Source organism: Rutidosis leptorrhynchoides, chromosome 1, assembly GCF_046630445.1.
Source record: "Rutidosis leptorrhynchoides isolate AG116_Rl617_1_P2 chromosome 1, CSIRO_AGI_Rlap_v1, whole genome shotgun sequence".
NCBI classification, from domain to species: domain Eukaryota; kingdom Viridiplantae; phylum Streptophyta; class Magnoliopsida; order Asterales; family Asteraceae; genus Rutidosis; species Rutidosis leptorrhynchoides.
In genome coordinates this window covers 461,091,814-461,109,965 of record NC_092333.1, presented here as the reverse complement: position 1 = coordinate 461,109,965, position 18,152 = coordinate 461,091,814, and the positions used below count along the sequence as shown (strand labels likewise).

The following is an 18,152-nucleotide window of genomic DNA, read 5'->3' as shown; positions in this document are numbered from 1 at the left end:
AAATGTTGGAATATTTTGAAAATGTCAGGAAATCTTGTCCTGAAAATCTGATCTTATCTGGTGCAACTCGCACTACGCACGGAGCAACACACATCATGCTTGGTGCGTGTGCGTGTTGAGGGGTAATTTGGAGTGTAGCCAATAACGATCAAAGCACCACGCACACGAACGAACATGGTGCGGTCAAAGGGCATTTGGGCAATTTGGCAATTTTGAAATTTCAAAGAGATATCGTTAAACACTTGGAATTTGGGGGCATTTCAACTAATTTCCTTTTCTTGGCAGATTTTTAAAATGCCGCTTGGGCTTCGCATATCTGAATCAGACTATAGCAGGTCCAGATTCCCCTAAAATCTCTCAACTCTTAAAGAGTAGAGCTTGAAAAATACGAAGAAAACATGAATGAATTTTTTCTTTACTATATTTGTATTATTATTAATCAAAAGTCAAAGTCAAAGTCAAAGTCAACCTTTACTAGTGAACAACAAATTTCACCAAGTCCACATAATTAACAATCAGATTATACCACATGAAGAGATCACTTACAATCCCTCCAACCCCAACCCCCTAAAACCCATTACCAACAAATAAGTCATCCTCCAAAGCTACAATGACTTGCACCCCCTGCACACAAACTTGTACTTACTCTACATTTTGGCCATTTTTAGAAAGGCGCAACTATATAAAAACAGCCAAATAAATATAAATAAAGAAGAAGAAAAGAAACTTATATCCAACCCATCAAACTGTTTCTTCCAAACATGTTTCTGCATCCAAATTTTGATGCATGAAGTGGTGATTGAAGTGTGCTATGAGTAATGGATTTCTTTTTAAACAATTAATAAAATCATCTTTGCTGATTTTTCCATCACCATCTGTATCAAACAGATGGAACAGCAACTGTATCTGCATAAAATAAATCTACAATTTAGAATACAAAGAATAAATCAAAAAATAATTTTTTATGGTTTTGAATATTTAGAAAACGGTCCACTAACCTCGCTTGAGGTCAACGAGAGAATGGCTGGTCTCACGGAAGATTCAAACTGTTAATCGCGCATAAAAACACATATTAGAACATATATAAGTTATTTCAAGATAATATAAAAGCTAATTAGTATTAGTATTACTTCAGCCAATGATATGTATTGATCTTTGCCTGCATCACTTTCGCAAAAAGCCACTTCGCACGCTCGTCGAAACAATGGTAGCTTCAGAACATGAACAGATCCTACCAAGAACTACATAGCCCAAACGGTAACAACCCTATAAGATTAACGGTAGATACAAAAATCGGACCCAAAAACTGGGTCCCAGTTTTATGATATGATGATGAACGTAAAGATGGGAGCATGGGCGGTGCTAAGAAGGGGCAGCCGGGGTCAGCCGCCCCCAACGATCGCTTTTTTTTTTTTGTATTTATATGTTAAAGTCTGACGTTTAGTGTATTTATATGTTAAAATTTGACGTTTTGACCCCGTTTTTTTGTTTTGTTTTTTTTTTTTTTTTTCCAAATTTATAAGGTTTTGCACCCGTCGAAATAAGAATGACATGACACGTAAAACCCTAGTAGTGTCACTTCATTTATAAGTGGATGGTCATTTATGTCATATCACAGTATTATCTAAGACACATACATATTGATGAGTGAACCGATTTTGGGTTATTTAGAATCTAAAATGGGTAATGATTTTGTTTAGCTAAAAGGGAACATATGAAATGGGTCGAATGTGACCATGAATGGAACCCATAAACTATATCTTGTAGGATTCTTGTTATTTGGTGGATCCCTTTCTTTCAATTTCATACAAACATATATGTGACCCACAAAATGAAGGATGATAAATAAAAACTATGCTTCGTAGTTACCTCTTTAAAGGTTATGAATCCATTCTTGTCGACATCTAGAAATCCAAATATCTGTCACAAGGAAGAAAACTTATATTAATACAGGCATGTTGCTTTTGACACACACAAAAAAATAAAGCAAAAAAAATGAAATGTACAATAATAACATAATAAAGCAAAAATAAAATACCTTTGTAATTTATAGGAATATTGAATAATACTAGTGAATACAAGATTGACATTTAAAAATTAATAACTACATTAATATAAAACCATGAGACAAATGATTATAGAGAAACTGGATGAAGTTGGCTTATGACATGCAAAGCATCTTGATAATATCTGAACAAACAAATATATGTTTTTAAATAATTCTCCTGATTTGAATTGAACCATTAATAGAAGAAGCATGTTGAATTTTTGACCAAAAAAAAAATCAAGAATTGTATTGAAATGTGACATAACATAATAAAGCAAAAAAAAAAAAACACACACACACACACACACATGCATTCATGATTTATAAATATAAATACTACGTAGTAGTGAATACGAGATTGAAATTTAAAAATTAACAATTAATATAAAACGATGAGACAAATTGCTATAGAGAAAGTGGAAGTAGTTGGCTTACTGACATTTTCAGAAAGAATAGAAGGCTTCAATCTTAAAACACTAGTGAAATCTTGATAATTAACGCATCCACTGCAAATTAAATGCAAGTACTAGACTTAAAACGATTCCAGAGCAACACGTTTTATCTAACATAAATACAAATTTATATAGACGATTTCATAGCAATATACCTGCTATCTGGTTTCATTGCAAGAAATCGGTCCAAAAAGTCTACAGCTTCTGAAGTGGTTAAGTGACATAGCTGAAAAGCAATAATAATCACCACGATAAAAAAATAAGTATAAATATAAATAAATAATAATATAAATATAAATAAATAATAATATAAATATAAATACTTATTATCAAAAGAAAGCATTGGTAGGTTTATACTTAAATGTCATTTTTCCCTTTAGAATTGCAATGATTTCCCAAACTACCCTATAAAAATAGTAACTTCTAACATTACCTATTTTATTCATCGTTAAAAATTTGTTTATTTTATGTTTTTTGGTTGATAAGATACTTGAAGGTGGTTAAAGGGTAATATAAGACGATAGAAAATAGTCAAACACTTCTATTGAACTATATTTGAGAGTCAGGCACATGATAAGATAAACTGGGGGGAAAAAAAAACACTTAAAACTCACTTTTTGAACTTTTGCCATTTCAACCATATAGGGTGCAAAACTTTCCTGCGAAAAAAAAACAAAATATGATTCAATTTATAATATATATATAGAAGATATATAGATATAATACTATCACTATCACGAGTACAAGACTAACCAACTTGAAATAGTCAAAATATTGTCAAACCATTATATGACCGATTACAATAAAATATTGACGTCGATATTGATCTATATATTAAACAACCCAGAGTTTGCACATGCAAAAAAAAAAAAAAAAAAAATTTGATTGAATTCCTCTATACTAATAAATTTAAAAGACAAGCTTGTGGAAAAACGTCCTCTTTTTGCTTACTGTCCAATTTTATCCTTAAAAAGGACATTATATTCGAATACTTTGGACACAAAAACATAGCATCAATCTTTCTAACTCACACAAATTATTACACTCAAATGAACGGTAAAATGAATTATATATTTGTATCTCATAGGGTTAAGTGCATGGGAATGCATTTAACTACAGTCTGATATTCATAGCGTGTACCTAACTACTCTGGCACAAGGTTAAAGAACACGTGAGACGGAGACGAGTCGATCAGGACCTTGAAAGGTCAAGTCGGTCAAGACGGATGTTGACCAACATTGACTTTTAAATATAAATATACTAAATATAAATATTTCAAACATCGATATTTTAAACATAAATATTTTAAAAAGAAAAATTTACAAATAAGATGATGCGGTGTTAGTTTAAATAAACATATAGGTATTTTTATAATGTTTTCTACAATTAAAGTTATTTATTAATTTAGCTTTAGGAGATACTATGTAAATCGAGTTAATTTCCAGCTAACTTTTAAATGGGCTTGGGATTTTCATCTACACTAGAACAAGGCCAGACAAAAAGCCAACTTCTGAACGATGTTTTGACCGTTGCCCGACTTATTAAACGTTTTTCTTCAAATCGGGATAGGCTAGTCACCAAACCGCCGCATCGGCCGCCTCAACCGCCATTTGCAACCATGCTCGGGCGTACATTGTATGCAAGAAATTTGTTATCTTTTACCATTGTTTGTATTTTGGTGACATGTCGACTTGTAAAGATGCCACGTGACACCTTATATCACCACAATACAACGGCAATAAATAACAAGTTTTTCATACATATAATATGCCTGAGTAGTTAGGTACATCAGAACTAGGTTAAGTACATTCACAAGCACTAAAACCATATCTCATAACCAGCGACGGAACTTGAACTCGGATACAGGTGGGGCGAGTGTAAAATTTTTTTTATTCTTTCATAGTCAGCAGAGACGAACATTAAAAAAAACCTTATTTTTTAGTAATTTTTTTTTTTAGTGTAAAAATTTTTGTCCCGTAAAATCCAGGGTGGGCGGACACCACCTTTGGGATACCTTAAGTACCGTCACTGCTCATATCATAGCATACATTCTCAAAACATAGTATATATATTCTTCAGTGGTATGCACCATCATATCAAAATTTGTTTTTAATTTTATTTGTTACACTATTTATTTTGCAGGGAATGTGTGGGCATGAATCAGATATATACCTGTCCAGCATCTGCTGCCTTTGAAAGAAGCGCATAATCTGCAAAAGAATGGTGTGTTTGTACAACATTGAGAGCGCACGCCATAGCTTTACCAGTCTACATGAGCACATGTGTAATTAAACATAAATTTAAGATCTTATCGTTTTAGTCATTTATATTTTTACATTGTGGTGGAGATTTTATGAGTATGACCAAATTTGTTTTATATATAGTTGCATATTCATTATTTAAAATTGTAAAGCAAATCACAATTAACCATCTTTAACAAAGAAACTATATAGTTTGAAATCAAGAAGCAAACTAACCCTCTCAGCAAAACGCGCAGCGCTTTCTTTCTGATGTTGTGAGGGTGTAATCACCGGAAGATATTCAACCTGATTTTTCAAACAATATAAAAAACTAAATTTGTAAAAAATAAAAAAAAAATAAAAATAAAAACTATATTGGAGTTGTAAGTACATAAAAAAACTACATTGGAGTTATAGGTACATAAAACGATATAAAAAACAAATTTGTGAAAAGAAAAATATATTGAAGTTATAAGTACACAAATTAGTTACAAACAAGCATACCTCCATAAAATTGTGGAATTGCATGAACATTCTAAACATGAGTGTGGCTAGAGCAATATGACCCCTATAACAAGTAACGCAACATTTAAATATCATATACACAATAATTAATTAATTCAATTATATGAGACTTGGTTTTATACCACGATTGATCGAAATGTACATGAGGATATCGGATGACGACTGGTTGTATGGGATAACCAGAAATAAACGCACCAAGTTGGAACGAAATAAGCTGCCTTCCGTTTGTCGTTGTACCCTCAGGAAACAAAAGTACTCTAGGATATTTATTGCTTGATGCCTTCCTCTGTTTTTAGGTCCTTGAAAACAAACATCTGTATCAAATTGCTTATGTATTGATAGAATGCAAGAATTCTATTTTCCAAGTACTTATCAACAAACAAAATACAAATGTACTTTTAATGAAGTCGAAATATAAATTTTGGGTTCACTGACCTTTGAGGCATCACAAAAAGTAAATTAAAAAAAATAAAAAAAATATGCTTGCCTAACTGGTGGATCCAAGATTTTCTAACGGGGTATGCACTACCATAAGTGTAAAAAAGGGTGCTTTTTGTGTTTTTACATTGCAAAACATTACAAAAAAGGCATGTTTGTGGTATGTAGGTGAAATTGTAAATGTCCATCGATGCAGATAGGATAGGTCTACCATACATTGCATATAACTTTAGAACACACCGTTAAATAAGTACAAATAAAATAATTATGTGGACCAACAGCTTGTTTTAAATAAAGGTTGGCATATAGGTAACTTTAACTTAGATAATTTCTAAATAAAGAAATGTTTCAATTTGTATGGGACTATCTCATAATTGCAATTTTCATGAAATAAATATTATTTAGCAAGGATGTTTATTTACATCAGTATACTTTTTCTAGATACCTCAAAGTACTCTAAAGGAATAACTGACCAATATAGCCCAAATTGTCATTTTATTTTCAACACATAACAAGAAACCACCCGCAAAAGATGGGGACTAGCACTTGTCACTAACATTATAAATTGTGTGATATTCTACCAATTTTACGTTAAAATGTAGTCTTCACAGAAACATAAAATTGAAAGCTTGAACACAATTAGTATTTTACATAATCGTTAAATAACAGATTTGTGTAATTGAAAAATAAGGAACGGAGGCTTGTTACCTTTATTTCATTTACAGCATGCTTCCGTGATTGATATGAGAATCGATTCACATATATCACCTAAAAAGTTATCATAAATAAAAAAATCAGAATTATATGGGACAAGTCAAGATATCTACCATATAACCACTAAAAGATAATTCAAATATATTTATGTTATACTAATTGAAAATTTCATTTACCTGCATAGCTCTAATTATGACTCCAACAAAAGGCATTGAATCATGGGACTCGGATGCAACAATCGTTGGAGACGATTCGTAGAAAAAGAATATTGGGTCAATGTATGATACATGATTAGATACAATAATAGGAGCAGTGTCCCTTGAAGCAGGCTTCCCTTTTCGTTTAATCCAATGGTAGCTGCATCATTTAAAAGAAAAAAATGTAATAATCAAAATCAATTCATTACACTAAACTAAGTTTTTCGTCCACAAAAATATCAATTTCAAAGAATTTTTCGAATAGAATAAGCTATACAAAAGACATCTTCACATTTTTCATTTAAATTTTGGTTTGAAAACAAATTACATGACTAATACTAAATTTCCCAAATTGGTGGAAACACATAAGCAAATCAAAATACAAACACAAATGCAAATACAATAACTTTATATAATAATTATATATATAAAAAAAAATCATTTGATCTTACCCAAATGAAAAAAGTATCCCTCTTGCACACAATCGTGTAATCCACATAACTCTACATCTCCATTTAGGCATTGGATTCTGTTTATCTTTCCAACCATGTAATGCAAAATTTGTAGCACCATACCCAACTATCAAACACAACAAAAACAACACAAGCCTAACCAAAACTATAGGCAATATAACCAACATCTTGACCCATTCATACAACCCTTCAATATTTGGTGTTGTATTTCTAAACGGATCCACCGTGGTTGACCCGGGAGCTTCAATTCCATCGGACCCAATAATCCCATACGGGTTTTCTTCACTTCTTACATACCCATCATTAATATCCAATTGGGTGTCATTCAAAATTGAAACTTGATTTGTGGGTGTTGCAAATTGAGGAGAACCCAGTTGATCATTGATGGTTAAGATGTGATGAGACGGAGAGTTGTCATCGGTGTGTGTTACGCCGGCGCCGGCGATAGAATGTATTAAAGGTCGTCGGAGATCGGTGGCCGGAGACATTGTTGGAAGGTCATCAAATGGTGCCAGTCAAAAAGTTTAAAGAAATAATTAAAGAAAAAAGAATGGATTAAGAAAAGAGAGTGAAATGGTCAGATTTTATTTTAGGACACAAATGAGTATTTTTCTTTAGAGGTATTTTAAAATTTAAAATGTGATTAATTAATGGTTGTGGTTTATTTGGAAGTTTTTGTATTTTGTTATTAATTATTAATCCTATAGTATCACTCAAGGAATGAGAATCTTTATTTAATGAATGTCATTTTTTTTTTTTTTTTTTTTTTTTTGGCGAAAAGATAATATATTAAATAAACCTTCATCAGAACGATGAAGAAAAAACATAATACAATGAGATAGGCTTGATAGCCCAAAATGAAAGACGTAAATTGAAAGAAACATCGAAAAAATTCCGAAAGAAGCCACAAGGCCCAACATGACTAGACATAGAAGCCCACACGCTTTTGGACAGACTTGGAACAGGGCTGAGCACTTAAAATGAAGCCCATCTGTTATGGAGCCCAACTTGCAGAGTCACCAGCTGACAAGTGGCCCACCACTGTTTACTGGGCTTTGCAGCCCGAAAAGCAGCCCAACAAAACAGAAAAACTAACAGGCCGCCTAAACTTGAAAGATTGAATCACTGACAAGATAGCATCAGAAAAACCTGAAAACGAAACGAATAATTGAGAAGATAGAAATCTTCAGATGAAACACGAAGAAACCCAATTCCAATCGAGGCAAAGGCTCGATATGATTGAACGGCGCCCAAAATTAGGCTAGGTGAAAGAAACAGAGAGAATGAACGAGAGCAGGGAATGAAGACAACCGTGCTGAGGAAAAATGTTGAGAAAAAAGAGGCGAAAAATTGGAAGGAACCTAGTCTCATGAAATAGGCTTCTTAACCGGTGTAACATCATCATCCGTCATATTGTCCATAAACACTCCAAAATTATGCAATTCTTCTCTATAAGTAAGTTTTTTTGCCCCAAATTGTTTACCGTTAATTGTGGTCATTTTGAAAGAAGACTCTTGCCCAACCACATGATAGATTTCACTATCCGTATCAAATATAGTTGAATTGTTAGGAACTTGATCAACCCAACTATTACCTTGAGGTTTCAATTTGTGTCCATTGCTATCATCTTTTGAAAGAGTAACAGGATCTTTCTCATTGGCGATGGGTATACAACGAGTCTTAAGTTTTTCGCATGATTCTTTACAGCTTTTGCCCAAACATTGATCAGAAATGTTGTTCTTAGATTTGTCAATTTCAGAATTTAAATGCGTACATTTACAAGTATAACCTCAAGGTTTGACCTTTTTTATGGTAGATATCTTAGACTGTTTCTAACCGTGGCGGTGATGTCAAAGCAAGTTATGTACTATTTGGTGATGTGGCAACGTCAAGAGATGAAGTTAAATAAAGGGGAGGGTTAAATTTGTGAATGGATGATGTGGTAAAATATTATTGCTATTTGAGTATAAAATATATTAATTAATAATATGTAAAAATATTCGAAAAAATCTCATTGGCTGAAACACATTTGACACACCAGTTAAATTCTTAACTGACACGTCAAGGGCGTCAAAAAAGTGCCACATCGAAATCCACCTCATCTGACGCCACTTTTTCACGCTGGGTTAAAACCAGCCTTACAACTAAATATCCTTGACCCTTTGGTTATTCTTTTTTGTACACAACATTATCGTACTTAATTGTATGTATGCTTTGTTTTTTTTTAGGCTATAATTTTTTTATAAATAAAATCAATACAATGTCTTTCTTTTTCTCCCTCTCTAACCGAAGTCTTAATCCATCATCAAAAAATTTAAAATAAAAAAAAACTCTTTAATGACTGTATAAATACTCTTTCGTTAAAACTTTAAGAGTGAACTTGTATCTCGTCAGTTATGATTAAAGAACTCATTAACCAGTTTACTCAAATAAGTTTACGATCTTGAGTTTATGCTTAACGAACTGAGGAAGATTTCATTTTTCTAAAAAAAAGAAAAAGAAAAACCAGCTCATCACGAGTCGAGCTCGAACTTTTAACATATATCACGAGCCGAGCTCGAGCTAAAATATAAGCTCGAACAGAGCTCGAGCATTGTAAAAATTAAACAATCCGAGCTCGAACACTATCAAGCTTGGACGCGGCTCGTTTACATCCCTAGTTGGAAGCTTCAACTGCATGGATTGGAAATGGAAGAACTTTTAGATGACATAGAAAGGCCAGTTCACGAGTTGTCATTAAAGTCGCCCCGAGGATAATACTTGGAAGTTGTTGTTTCATAGTTCATATGATATGTGTAAGACCCGTTCGTGATTTTAATATTTTAAAAGGGGCATTTTGGATATTTCATGTTGGGACCGGTTTTGTGGCTATAAATATGGCCAAAACCTTATCTTATCATCATTTTCACATCCACACAATCCTCTCATCTTTCTAGAGTGAGAAAGCTCCATTTTTTTAGAAAGATAAAGCTTGGATTGGAGAAGAGGGAGTTTGAATCTCTTCAAGGTGCAAGAGTTAATGTTGTTCATCTCCCTTCTAGCTACGTTTTGATGGTGATGGTAAGTTCTAGCTCCGATTTTTAATTGTTTGATTCTTGTTTGGGTTAGGGTTTGAGTTGATGATGAGTTATAGAACCCATTTCTTATGAAATTTGGGGGTTTTGGTGTAATCTTGTGGTTATTAACCCTAATATGGTGGGATTAGGGTTTAATGACGAATTTGGGTGTATTTGTCTTTGATTTAAGTGATAGTCACTAGATTGGAGGAGTATTGGTGATTTTGGTGTTCATAAAAACAAGTTTGAAGTCATGCACACAAGGTGTTTGATGAAATGCCTCAAAGAGGTGAAGTTGTTGTGGATGTCTAGGTTTATGATCTAAAGTCAACCTTTGATAGTGTTGTTAATCAATTTGTGGTATGGTGGTGATTTGGGTGTGTTAAAGAGTTTGATTTTGGTCAAAATTGGATGTTGACTTGGTTTGGTGTCAAAATGAGTTTTGGTGAATCAAGTATGTAAATACTTGATTTAGGTGTTAATTGGTGTTTTCGAAATATAATCACTAGTCGTTAGTGGATTTGGGCGTTTTGTGACTTTTGTCAAAATGGGTAAATTGACTTGGGTCGAATTTGGTAATGACACTAAGTTTGGATTAAATGGGCGTTCAACACTTTTGTTAAGTGTTAAATGGCATTTTTGAATGAAAGTAATCGTGGAAAGTGATTTTGGGTTAAAATGATATTTTTAACATAAGTCAAACGTGGTCAAAAGCAATATGGGTCAATATTGCACGTGTTGGGGTTTTGGTGTAATTGGCGTTTGAAATGATTACTACCTAAGTAGTAATTTAGTGTTAAGACCTAGGTTTGGTCTAATTGGGGTAAAGTATGATTTGGGTTTAATTGTACTTTGTTGTGTTGGTTTGAATTACCACCCGAAGTGGTAATTGGTTTGTGTCCATTAGGTGTTAAATGGGCGGATTTTGGCGAGCAAGGTATGATCCCTCGGCTAAGGGATGTTTGTGTCGAGTTCTCTTTTAGAGAATGGCTATTTATGTGTATATTGTACCTATGTGTGATATAAGTGGTTACTTGCTCGGATTTAATGACAAAGATCATGTTGTACATGACTTGTGCGGGCATTCCAAGGTGAGTGGAATAATTATGTGTGTACGTATATAATGTATTTATTTGTGTAGCATGAAATGTGGGATAGTCGCGGTGTTTACGACACCATATTCTACGTAACGAGTGGGATTATCGCGGTGTTCAAGACACCACTCATTGGTTTGATTGACATGTGGGATAGTCGCGGTGTTTAAGACACCACATTGTCATGGGAGTGGGATTTGTCGCGGTGTTCAAGACACCACTCATGGGTTTGATTGACATGTGGGTTAGTCGCGGTGTTTAAGACACCACATTATCATGGGGGTGAGTTAGTCGCGGTGTTTAAGATATCACCCGGGGAATTAGTGATTACGCGGTGATTAAGTACAATAATGGATGTTATGAACTCCGATGGCCTTTCGTGAGTACCGTTCCCTTGTACGATTGGTTAACCATGGTTGTGTGAATTTTGTATTAGCATATTAAATTGTGAACTATATGCTATTGGTGTTGCTAGCTTATTGTGAATTGCGAATATTAGTTTATGCATGATGTTTGCATGGTTGTTGAATTGCTAGCTTGTATGCGGTATTGTGTAAGTGATTGCAAGTAAGTAGATTATATATGTATATGTATAATTATTGCATTCAATAAGCGTTAGTTTACCCTTCTCGTTGTTTACCTTTTTACAGGTATTGTGATTGTGAAGCTAGCTAGTTGTTAGACTAGAAGCGTAGGAGCATTTGGGCTCGATGGGGCAGCTTTCGGATATTTGGATGCGGTTTGGGGATTTGGTAGCCCCCGGGATTATGCTCTTGGTATCGGGTTGGGTTGTAGAGTCATAACTCGTCTAAATGTATATTTGGGTCAAAATTACACCGTTTGGTTGTATGGGTTGTTAAAACCTTTTTGTAAACTCAAATAGATCAAAAGTTTCACCTGGAAGTTTTAATGAGAAAGGTGTCACCTGAAAGTTTCACCTGAAAGTTTAGTGTCGCCTGAAAGTTCACCTGAAAGTTTAGTGTCACCTGAAAGTTTAGCGTCACCTGAAAGTCCACCTGAAAGTTCACCTGGAAGTTTACCTGAAAGTTATTTGAAAAAATGCTTCGTTTTTGGTAAACGGTTTTGGGGTCGTTACAAGTTGTATCAGAGCATAGTCTAAGGGAATTAGGTGGCCTTGGAGTAGGTGCCTAGTCTTAGACTTATTGACAGTGGTGCGTTATTTGCGGGACTTGTAGTGTCACACCCCCAAATAGGGCCTGGGGTATTTGTGACTAATTATATCAAATCACAGTTGTATAAACGAGAACTACTCTATATGAGACGTTTTATTGAGTTTTGCAGCGGAAGATAAAGAGATTACATTTTATTTAGAACATTAAATGCTCTTTAATTGATATGATATGTAATGAAGACTCCAAGCATAGCAAGCAATCATCATCAAAGCAGCAGATATACAGCGGAAGCAATATTTAAGTACCTGCGAATAAACATGCTTAAAAAGTCAACACGAGGTTGAGTGAGTACATAGGTTTATCATAAATCAATATTTCATTATAGCATTAGACCACAAGATTTCAGTTTAAAGTTGATTGATACCCATCATATCAATCGAAAGAGTTACTGTTTGTAATATCGCGACTAAACAAAAGTTACCCTGTGACACCTTGTACTGTCAGTGTCGTTGAATCATTATTATGTATCCAAAGACCAACGGTCAAATGGACAGAGACGTCACTCTCAGTAGCGCTACTCACAATAACTAAGCTTGCATCTTATACCTCAGCAATTAACGATATTACGGCAGGGATTTAGCATGACAATGCACGTATATAGCATAAAAGTTTGAGTACTTGTGTCTAACGTGTAAAACAGTTATAAAAGTTGCGCATGTATTCTCAGCCCAAAAATATATATAAAAAGGGAGCTATGAAAACTCACGATACGATATGATAGTTTGTAGTAATTATGCGTTTGACGGCACTGAACAAGTGCAGAGTTGACCTCGAATTCACGAACCTATAGCAGTTGTATATTTATTAATACATATAATTAATATGTAATAATAATCAAACTAGTTAATGTATTTGCTTATTTAATTTAGTAATATATTTGTTACTTCAAAGGTTATATATATTTATTTTGTATTTGGATATTTATACATATAGTTATATTAATACATATATATCTTTATAATTTGTATTATACTGTTAAATCAAAAATTTGCTATATGTGAATATTTATGTAAACATGTTATTAGGTTTAATATATAATGTATATGCAATATTAATATAGTTATAGTATATGTAATAAGTATATTTTTTATATACAAAATATTTCTTTAAAATGTTAGTTTTGAAAATAATGGTTTACTAATAATAATAATAATAATAATAATAATAATAATAATAATAATAATAATAATAATAATAATAATAATAATAATAATAATAATAATAATAATAATAATAATAATAATAATAATAATAATAATAATAATAATGATAATATTGGTTATGTTAATGGTAATAATAATAATAATAATAATAATAATGATGATGATTATAATAATAATAATAATAATAATAATAATAATAATAATAATAATAATAATAATAATAATAATACTAATAGTAATAATGATAACTAATACTTTTTCAATAATAATAATTATAATACTTTGTAACAATGATAGTAATAATACTAATACTTATCAAAATAATAATAATAATAATAATAATAATAATAATAATAATAATAATAATAATAATAATAATAATAATAATAATAATAATAATAATAATAATAATAATAATAATAATAATAATAATAATAAAGAGCTACCTTAAAAGAGTCCTTAACAAAAATAATGCCACGCCCAGGACTCGAACCTGTGACCTCCCGCTAACTCACAAACACTTATAACCCTCCCTCTGTTCCTGCTTTTCTGATTAAAACCCGTATATATTTTATTTAACCCCAATTATCGTGTACCATATCTTCTTCTTCTGACCACCTTAATCGACCCAGAAGTCAATTAATCAATAACAACAACTAATTTATTTGTTTAAAACTTGCAGTGAAACAAACACGATCTTTGTTAAAAATAAATTAGAATCGACAGAATACAAAAAAAAAAAAAAAAAAAAATTAACAACCTGTGTAGTTCGTGAAGAACATGAAATTGATTTTTGAGATTGAGTTGTTTTGAGACCTCGATTCCTTCACGAAATATTTTCTAAATCACTCCTAAAAACTTTCTATATCCTCAATTGAACATGAAACGTAACATGTAACTTGAATTTGATTCAACTTCATTCGGTTTGACTTTTTATTTTCGATATTTGACTCGCAAATTCGAATTCAATATAACGAATTGAAGGTTCAAACTTTTCAGATAGATTAACTAGACAATTCCTAACCAAACTGCAATTATAGATTTTTAAATTTAAAAAGAAATCAAGGTTTTGAATTTTTTTTATCAAGAACGGAGGTACTTGGTTCGTTTTTTTTTTCTGTTTCCATTAACGAATTAGATTATATAAAGGGTGAGTACACGATGGATACAGTCACAAGAATTGAGTGCTGGTTGGTTGTAGTGATTGTTGATGTCGAATTGTAACCAACTTAATCAAGATAATCGAATTAATAAACATAAAACAGATTTAAGATCAGTTTAATAAAATTTATAATCAGTTAGTGACATAACCTAACTAAACCCACTTATACTTAATTTAATATTGGTATTTAATTAATAATAATAATTAATGATATTAATAATAATAATAATAATAATTATATTAATAATAATAATAATACTTTTAATTTTATTAATAATGATAATTAATAATAATAATAATAAGTATAACAATAATAATAATAATATTAGTAATAATAATACTAGTAATGATAATACTAATAATAATAATAATTTAAATCATATAATAAATGATAATAATAATAATTTTGATAGTAATAATATTAATAATAATGACAATACTGATAATGATAATGATAATTGCAAACAATAATAATTAATGATACTATTGTTAATTACTATATTAATAATAATAATAATATTAATATAATAAATTAATACTAATGCATTATTATTTACGAATAATTGTTCCTGAATCGTCGGAATTGGTCGAAAGGTAATTGAGTTCATGAAAACAGTTTAAAATTTTGATACGCATGATAACATATTATGCTTAATGTGTCGAATTCATATAAAGATTAGGTTTAATTTTAGTCGTAAATTTCCGGGTTATTACAGTACCTACCCGTTAAAGAAATTTCATCCCGAAATTTGATTGAGATCGTCATGGCTGACGATAAATATGTTTTCATGATGGATACGTGTTGTAAATTAGAGTTTTATCATCAATAAGTAATATTGATAAAATAATTTGATTACAGAAAGAGTATAAACGAAGCTATCGTAAAAGATTGAAATGAGAAAATTAAATGTTCGCCTTAACTTTTAATATAGTTAAAGTTGATTTCCGGAATTCAAGGAATTAAAGAAAATCTTTATAATCTTTATAAGATGTGATTTTCCGGTAATTAAGGAATTTGAGATTTTCTTTGATTAAATGCGGTAAATTGCCTCGATTGATGTGTCTGGAATTTTTGCTATAAATTAGCTTCTTCCGTTTCATTATCTTCACCACTTCTATACTTTCTTTCCTCAATTCATACTTCCAAAAGATTTGTTAATATGTTTAATCCAGTTCTTGTTCTTGACCTTATATTGGTTATCGCCACAATCTTCCTTCTTTTCCAACTCCCACCTGAGGAGTCTGTTTACTTCTATTATGCTCTAGGATTTATTGTATTTTTAGTTCTCCCGTGTCTTTATATTGCTATACGCATTGATATACATGGTTTGTAATTTCTGTGTCGTTATCGGCTTTATATTTTTCCCATATATGTCGAATCTTCATGCTTTTGTAAAGTAAGTAACGGTCCAGAATTCGTAGGTATGAAGTTTCGAATGATCATAATATATAAAGTAGAAAGAAAAGGTAATAGCACGATTTGATTTTTCAAATTACCAGAATATATGGAAAAGACCGAGTCATCAAGAAAAATATTTTCTTGATATGTTTAGAGGTTAAATACAATGTAAGAGTTGTGTAACATGGCAAATGATGATTATAAAGTCTATGAATCATCATCTTCCATTAAAAATTTAGCATGACTTACTATAATATAATCACGTTGGCCTGACGTCATTATATTATACTAACTCATGCTTCAATTCCCAACACTTCTTCAAAACATTTATAATTTAAACTTGAATTTTACAGAATATAGAAACTAGTACAGTTTCCTTTATGATGTAATAAAGATATCGCAAAGAGATAATTAATTGCGGACAAGAATCGTTATGAAGATATCTTCAGAAATATAGATGATATTTATAAAGAAGGATACGATGATATCTTAGAATTTCTAAGATCGAAGGATGATAAAGAAGATTTGTCCGTAAAGGTTTAGAGTCAGGAGCAAGGTATTCGTTAATGACCTCAGCAGATACTAAATCATTTGGATTCTTTGAAGGCAGGTTTAATCTTTGTGATTTATCCACAGCCTCCTTCATGCTTTGCTCAATCCATTTTCCAGTCCCAAATCTGAGCTTATACCATTCTTTATCATCAAACTTTTGGCCCTTAAGACCTTCTACAATGTTTCCTCTGCATTTAACGCAGCCATATTTGAATCATCGGTTATCAATGGTTTCAAGAAATTTTATTTTTAGATGATTAAACGCTGACTGTAATCGTCAACGGATCTAATGGTTGACGAATAGGCGTTGTTAATTTCAAAAGTAATGAATGATAATTTCGGTGGTTTGATGTGATAATTCATCATAGAATACGAATGAATATGAGAGTCAGAATTGTACAATATAACATATTGATGTGAGATATAAATATTTCTCGGGTATTACCTACCCGTTAAAATATTTTCACAATTATCAGTTTGTACAAAAGAGTTTTAATTACAGTCTTTATGAAAATATACGTACATATATATTTTCCTTCAGATGTAATCATGGATTTAATGAGTTAATATAATATTAAACTCATTTGATTTACGGTTGGAACGAGAATGAATAATCTCCAAAACCTTAGAGATTTCATAATTGTCGCGAAATATTTCGCTAATGAAGTTATGAATCAATACATTCGTCGTTACACTTGATTTATTATGGAATGGAGTTTATTGTGCTGAAGCAGTGATTAACGACTGTTAAGTCATTTAACGAAGGATGTACATCATAGCATATTAGTGATATGAATTAACCAAGTAGTACATACTAGTTAAGATTCACACGTAATAGCTTAGTACGAAAAGATTTATTATTGTTCTAAATCATATATATATATATATATATATATATATATATATATATATATATATATATATATATATATATATATATATATATATATATATATTGTGATGACCCGAAAATTTCGACTAAATTTAAACTTAATCTTAAATGATTAATGACTTCGACACGATAAGCAAAGCCTATGAAGTTGAATCTCAAAATTTTGAACTATTCAATTACCCTTCAGTTGTTCTCAACGATTCGCGAACCATTATATGTAAACAGATACATATATATACTATAACTTGAAAACGTAACAAAGTTTTAATTGCATGATACCGTACATTAAACTTATTGGTTTATATATCTATTTGAATATATATGATTTCAAGTTATTTAGTAAACGATAGTAACATTCGATTATTGATTCGATTGATATTTAGATAAGTTAACTAAAACGTTTAAGATGAACAAGTAAAATACTAATTTGCTACAGTATTTTCAAATTGCTACAGTACCCAAAATGCTACAGTGTTTTCAAAAATCACTATTTGCTACAGTGAAATTGACTTTGCTACAGTGAATTGCTACAGTAAAAAATGACTTTGCTACAGT

At 31.3% G+C, this 18,152-nt stretch overlaps 1 protein-coding gene across 2 annotated transcripts; it reads right to left on the bottom strand.

Moving 5' to 3' along the window:
* Nucleotides 1-459: 459 nt before the first annotated feature.
* Nucleotides 460-7,649, bottom strand: LOC139874234 (lysophospholipid acyltransferase LPEAT2-like). 2 transcript variants are annotated; one of them, XM_071861694.1, is made up of 14 exons: nt 7,066-7,649; nt 6,593-6,773; nt 6,411-6,470; nt 5,387-5,550; nt 5,244-5,307; nt 4,977-5,045; nt 4,672-4,767; nt 3,114-3,158; nt 2,655-2,725; nt 2,487-2,553; nt 1,870-1,920; nt 1,131-1,241; nt 999-1,046; nt 460-906 (listed from the first exon to the last, which is right to left on the bottom strand). In XM_071861694.1, the coding sequence occupies exons 1-14, from the start codon at nt 7,572-7,574 to the stop codon at nt 742-744; spliced, it is 1,701 nt and encodes a 566-aa protein (XP_071717795.1). In that variant the 5' UTR covers nt 7,575-7,649; the 3' UTR covers nt 460-741. The 2 variants fall into 2 exon arrangements, with proteins under 2 accessions (XP_071717795.1, XP_071717800.1); XM_071861699.1 differs by having other exon boundaries at nt 460-900.
* Nucleotides 7,650-18,152: the final 10,503 nt, after the last annotated feature.

Excerpts from the sequence above, each read along its gene's own strand:
- LOC139874234 (XM_071861694.1), bottom strand. The coding sequence starts at position 7,574 with ATGTCTCCGGCCACCGATCTCCGACGACCTTTAATACATTCTATCGCC. Across the intron at positions 5,551-6,410 it reads ATGCTGTAAATGAAATAAAG|AGGAAGGCATCAAGCAATAA; the intron begins GTAACAAGCCTC and ends ACCTAAAAACAG. Across the intron at positions 907-998 it reads TCTCGTTGACCTCAAGCGAG|ATACAGTTGCTGTTCCATCT; the intron begins GTTAGTGGACCG and ends TATTTTATGCAG.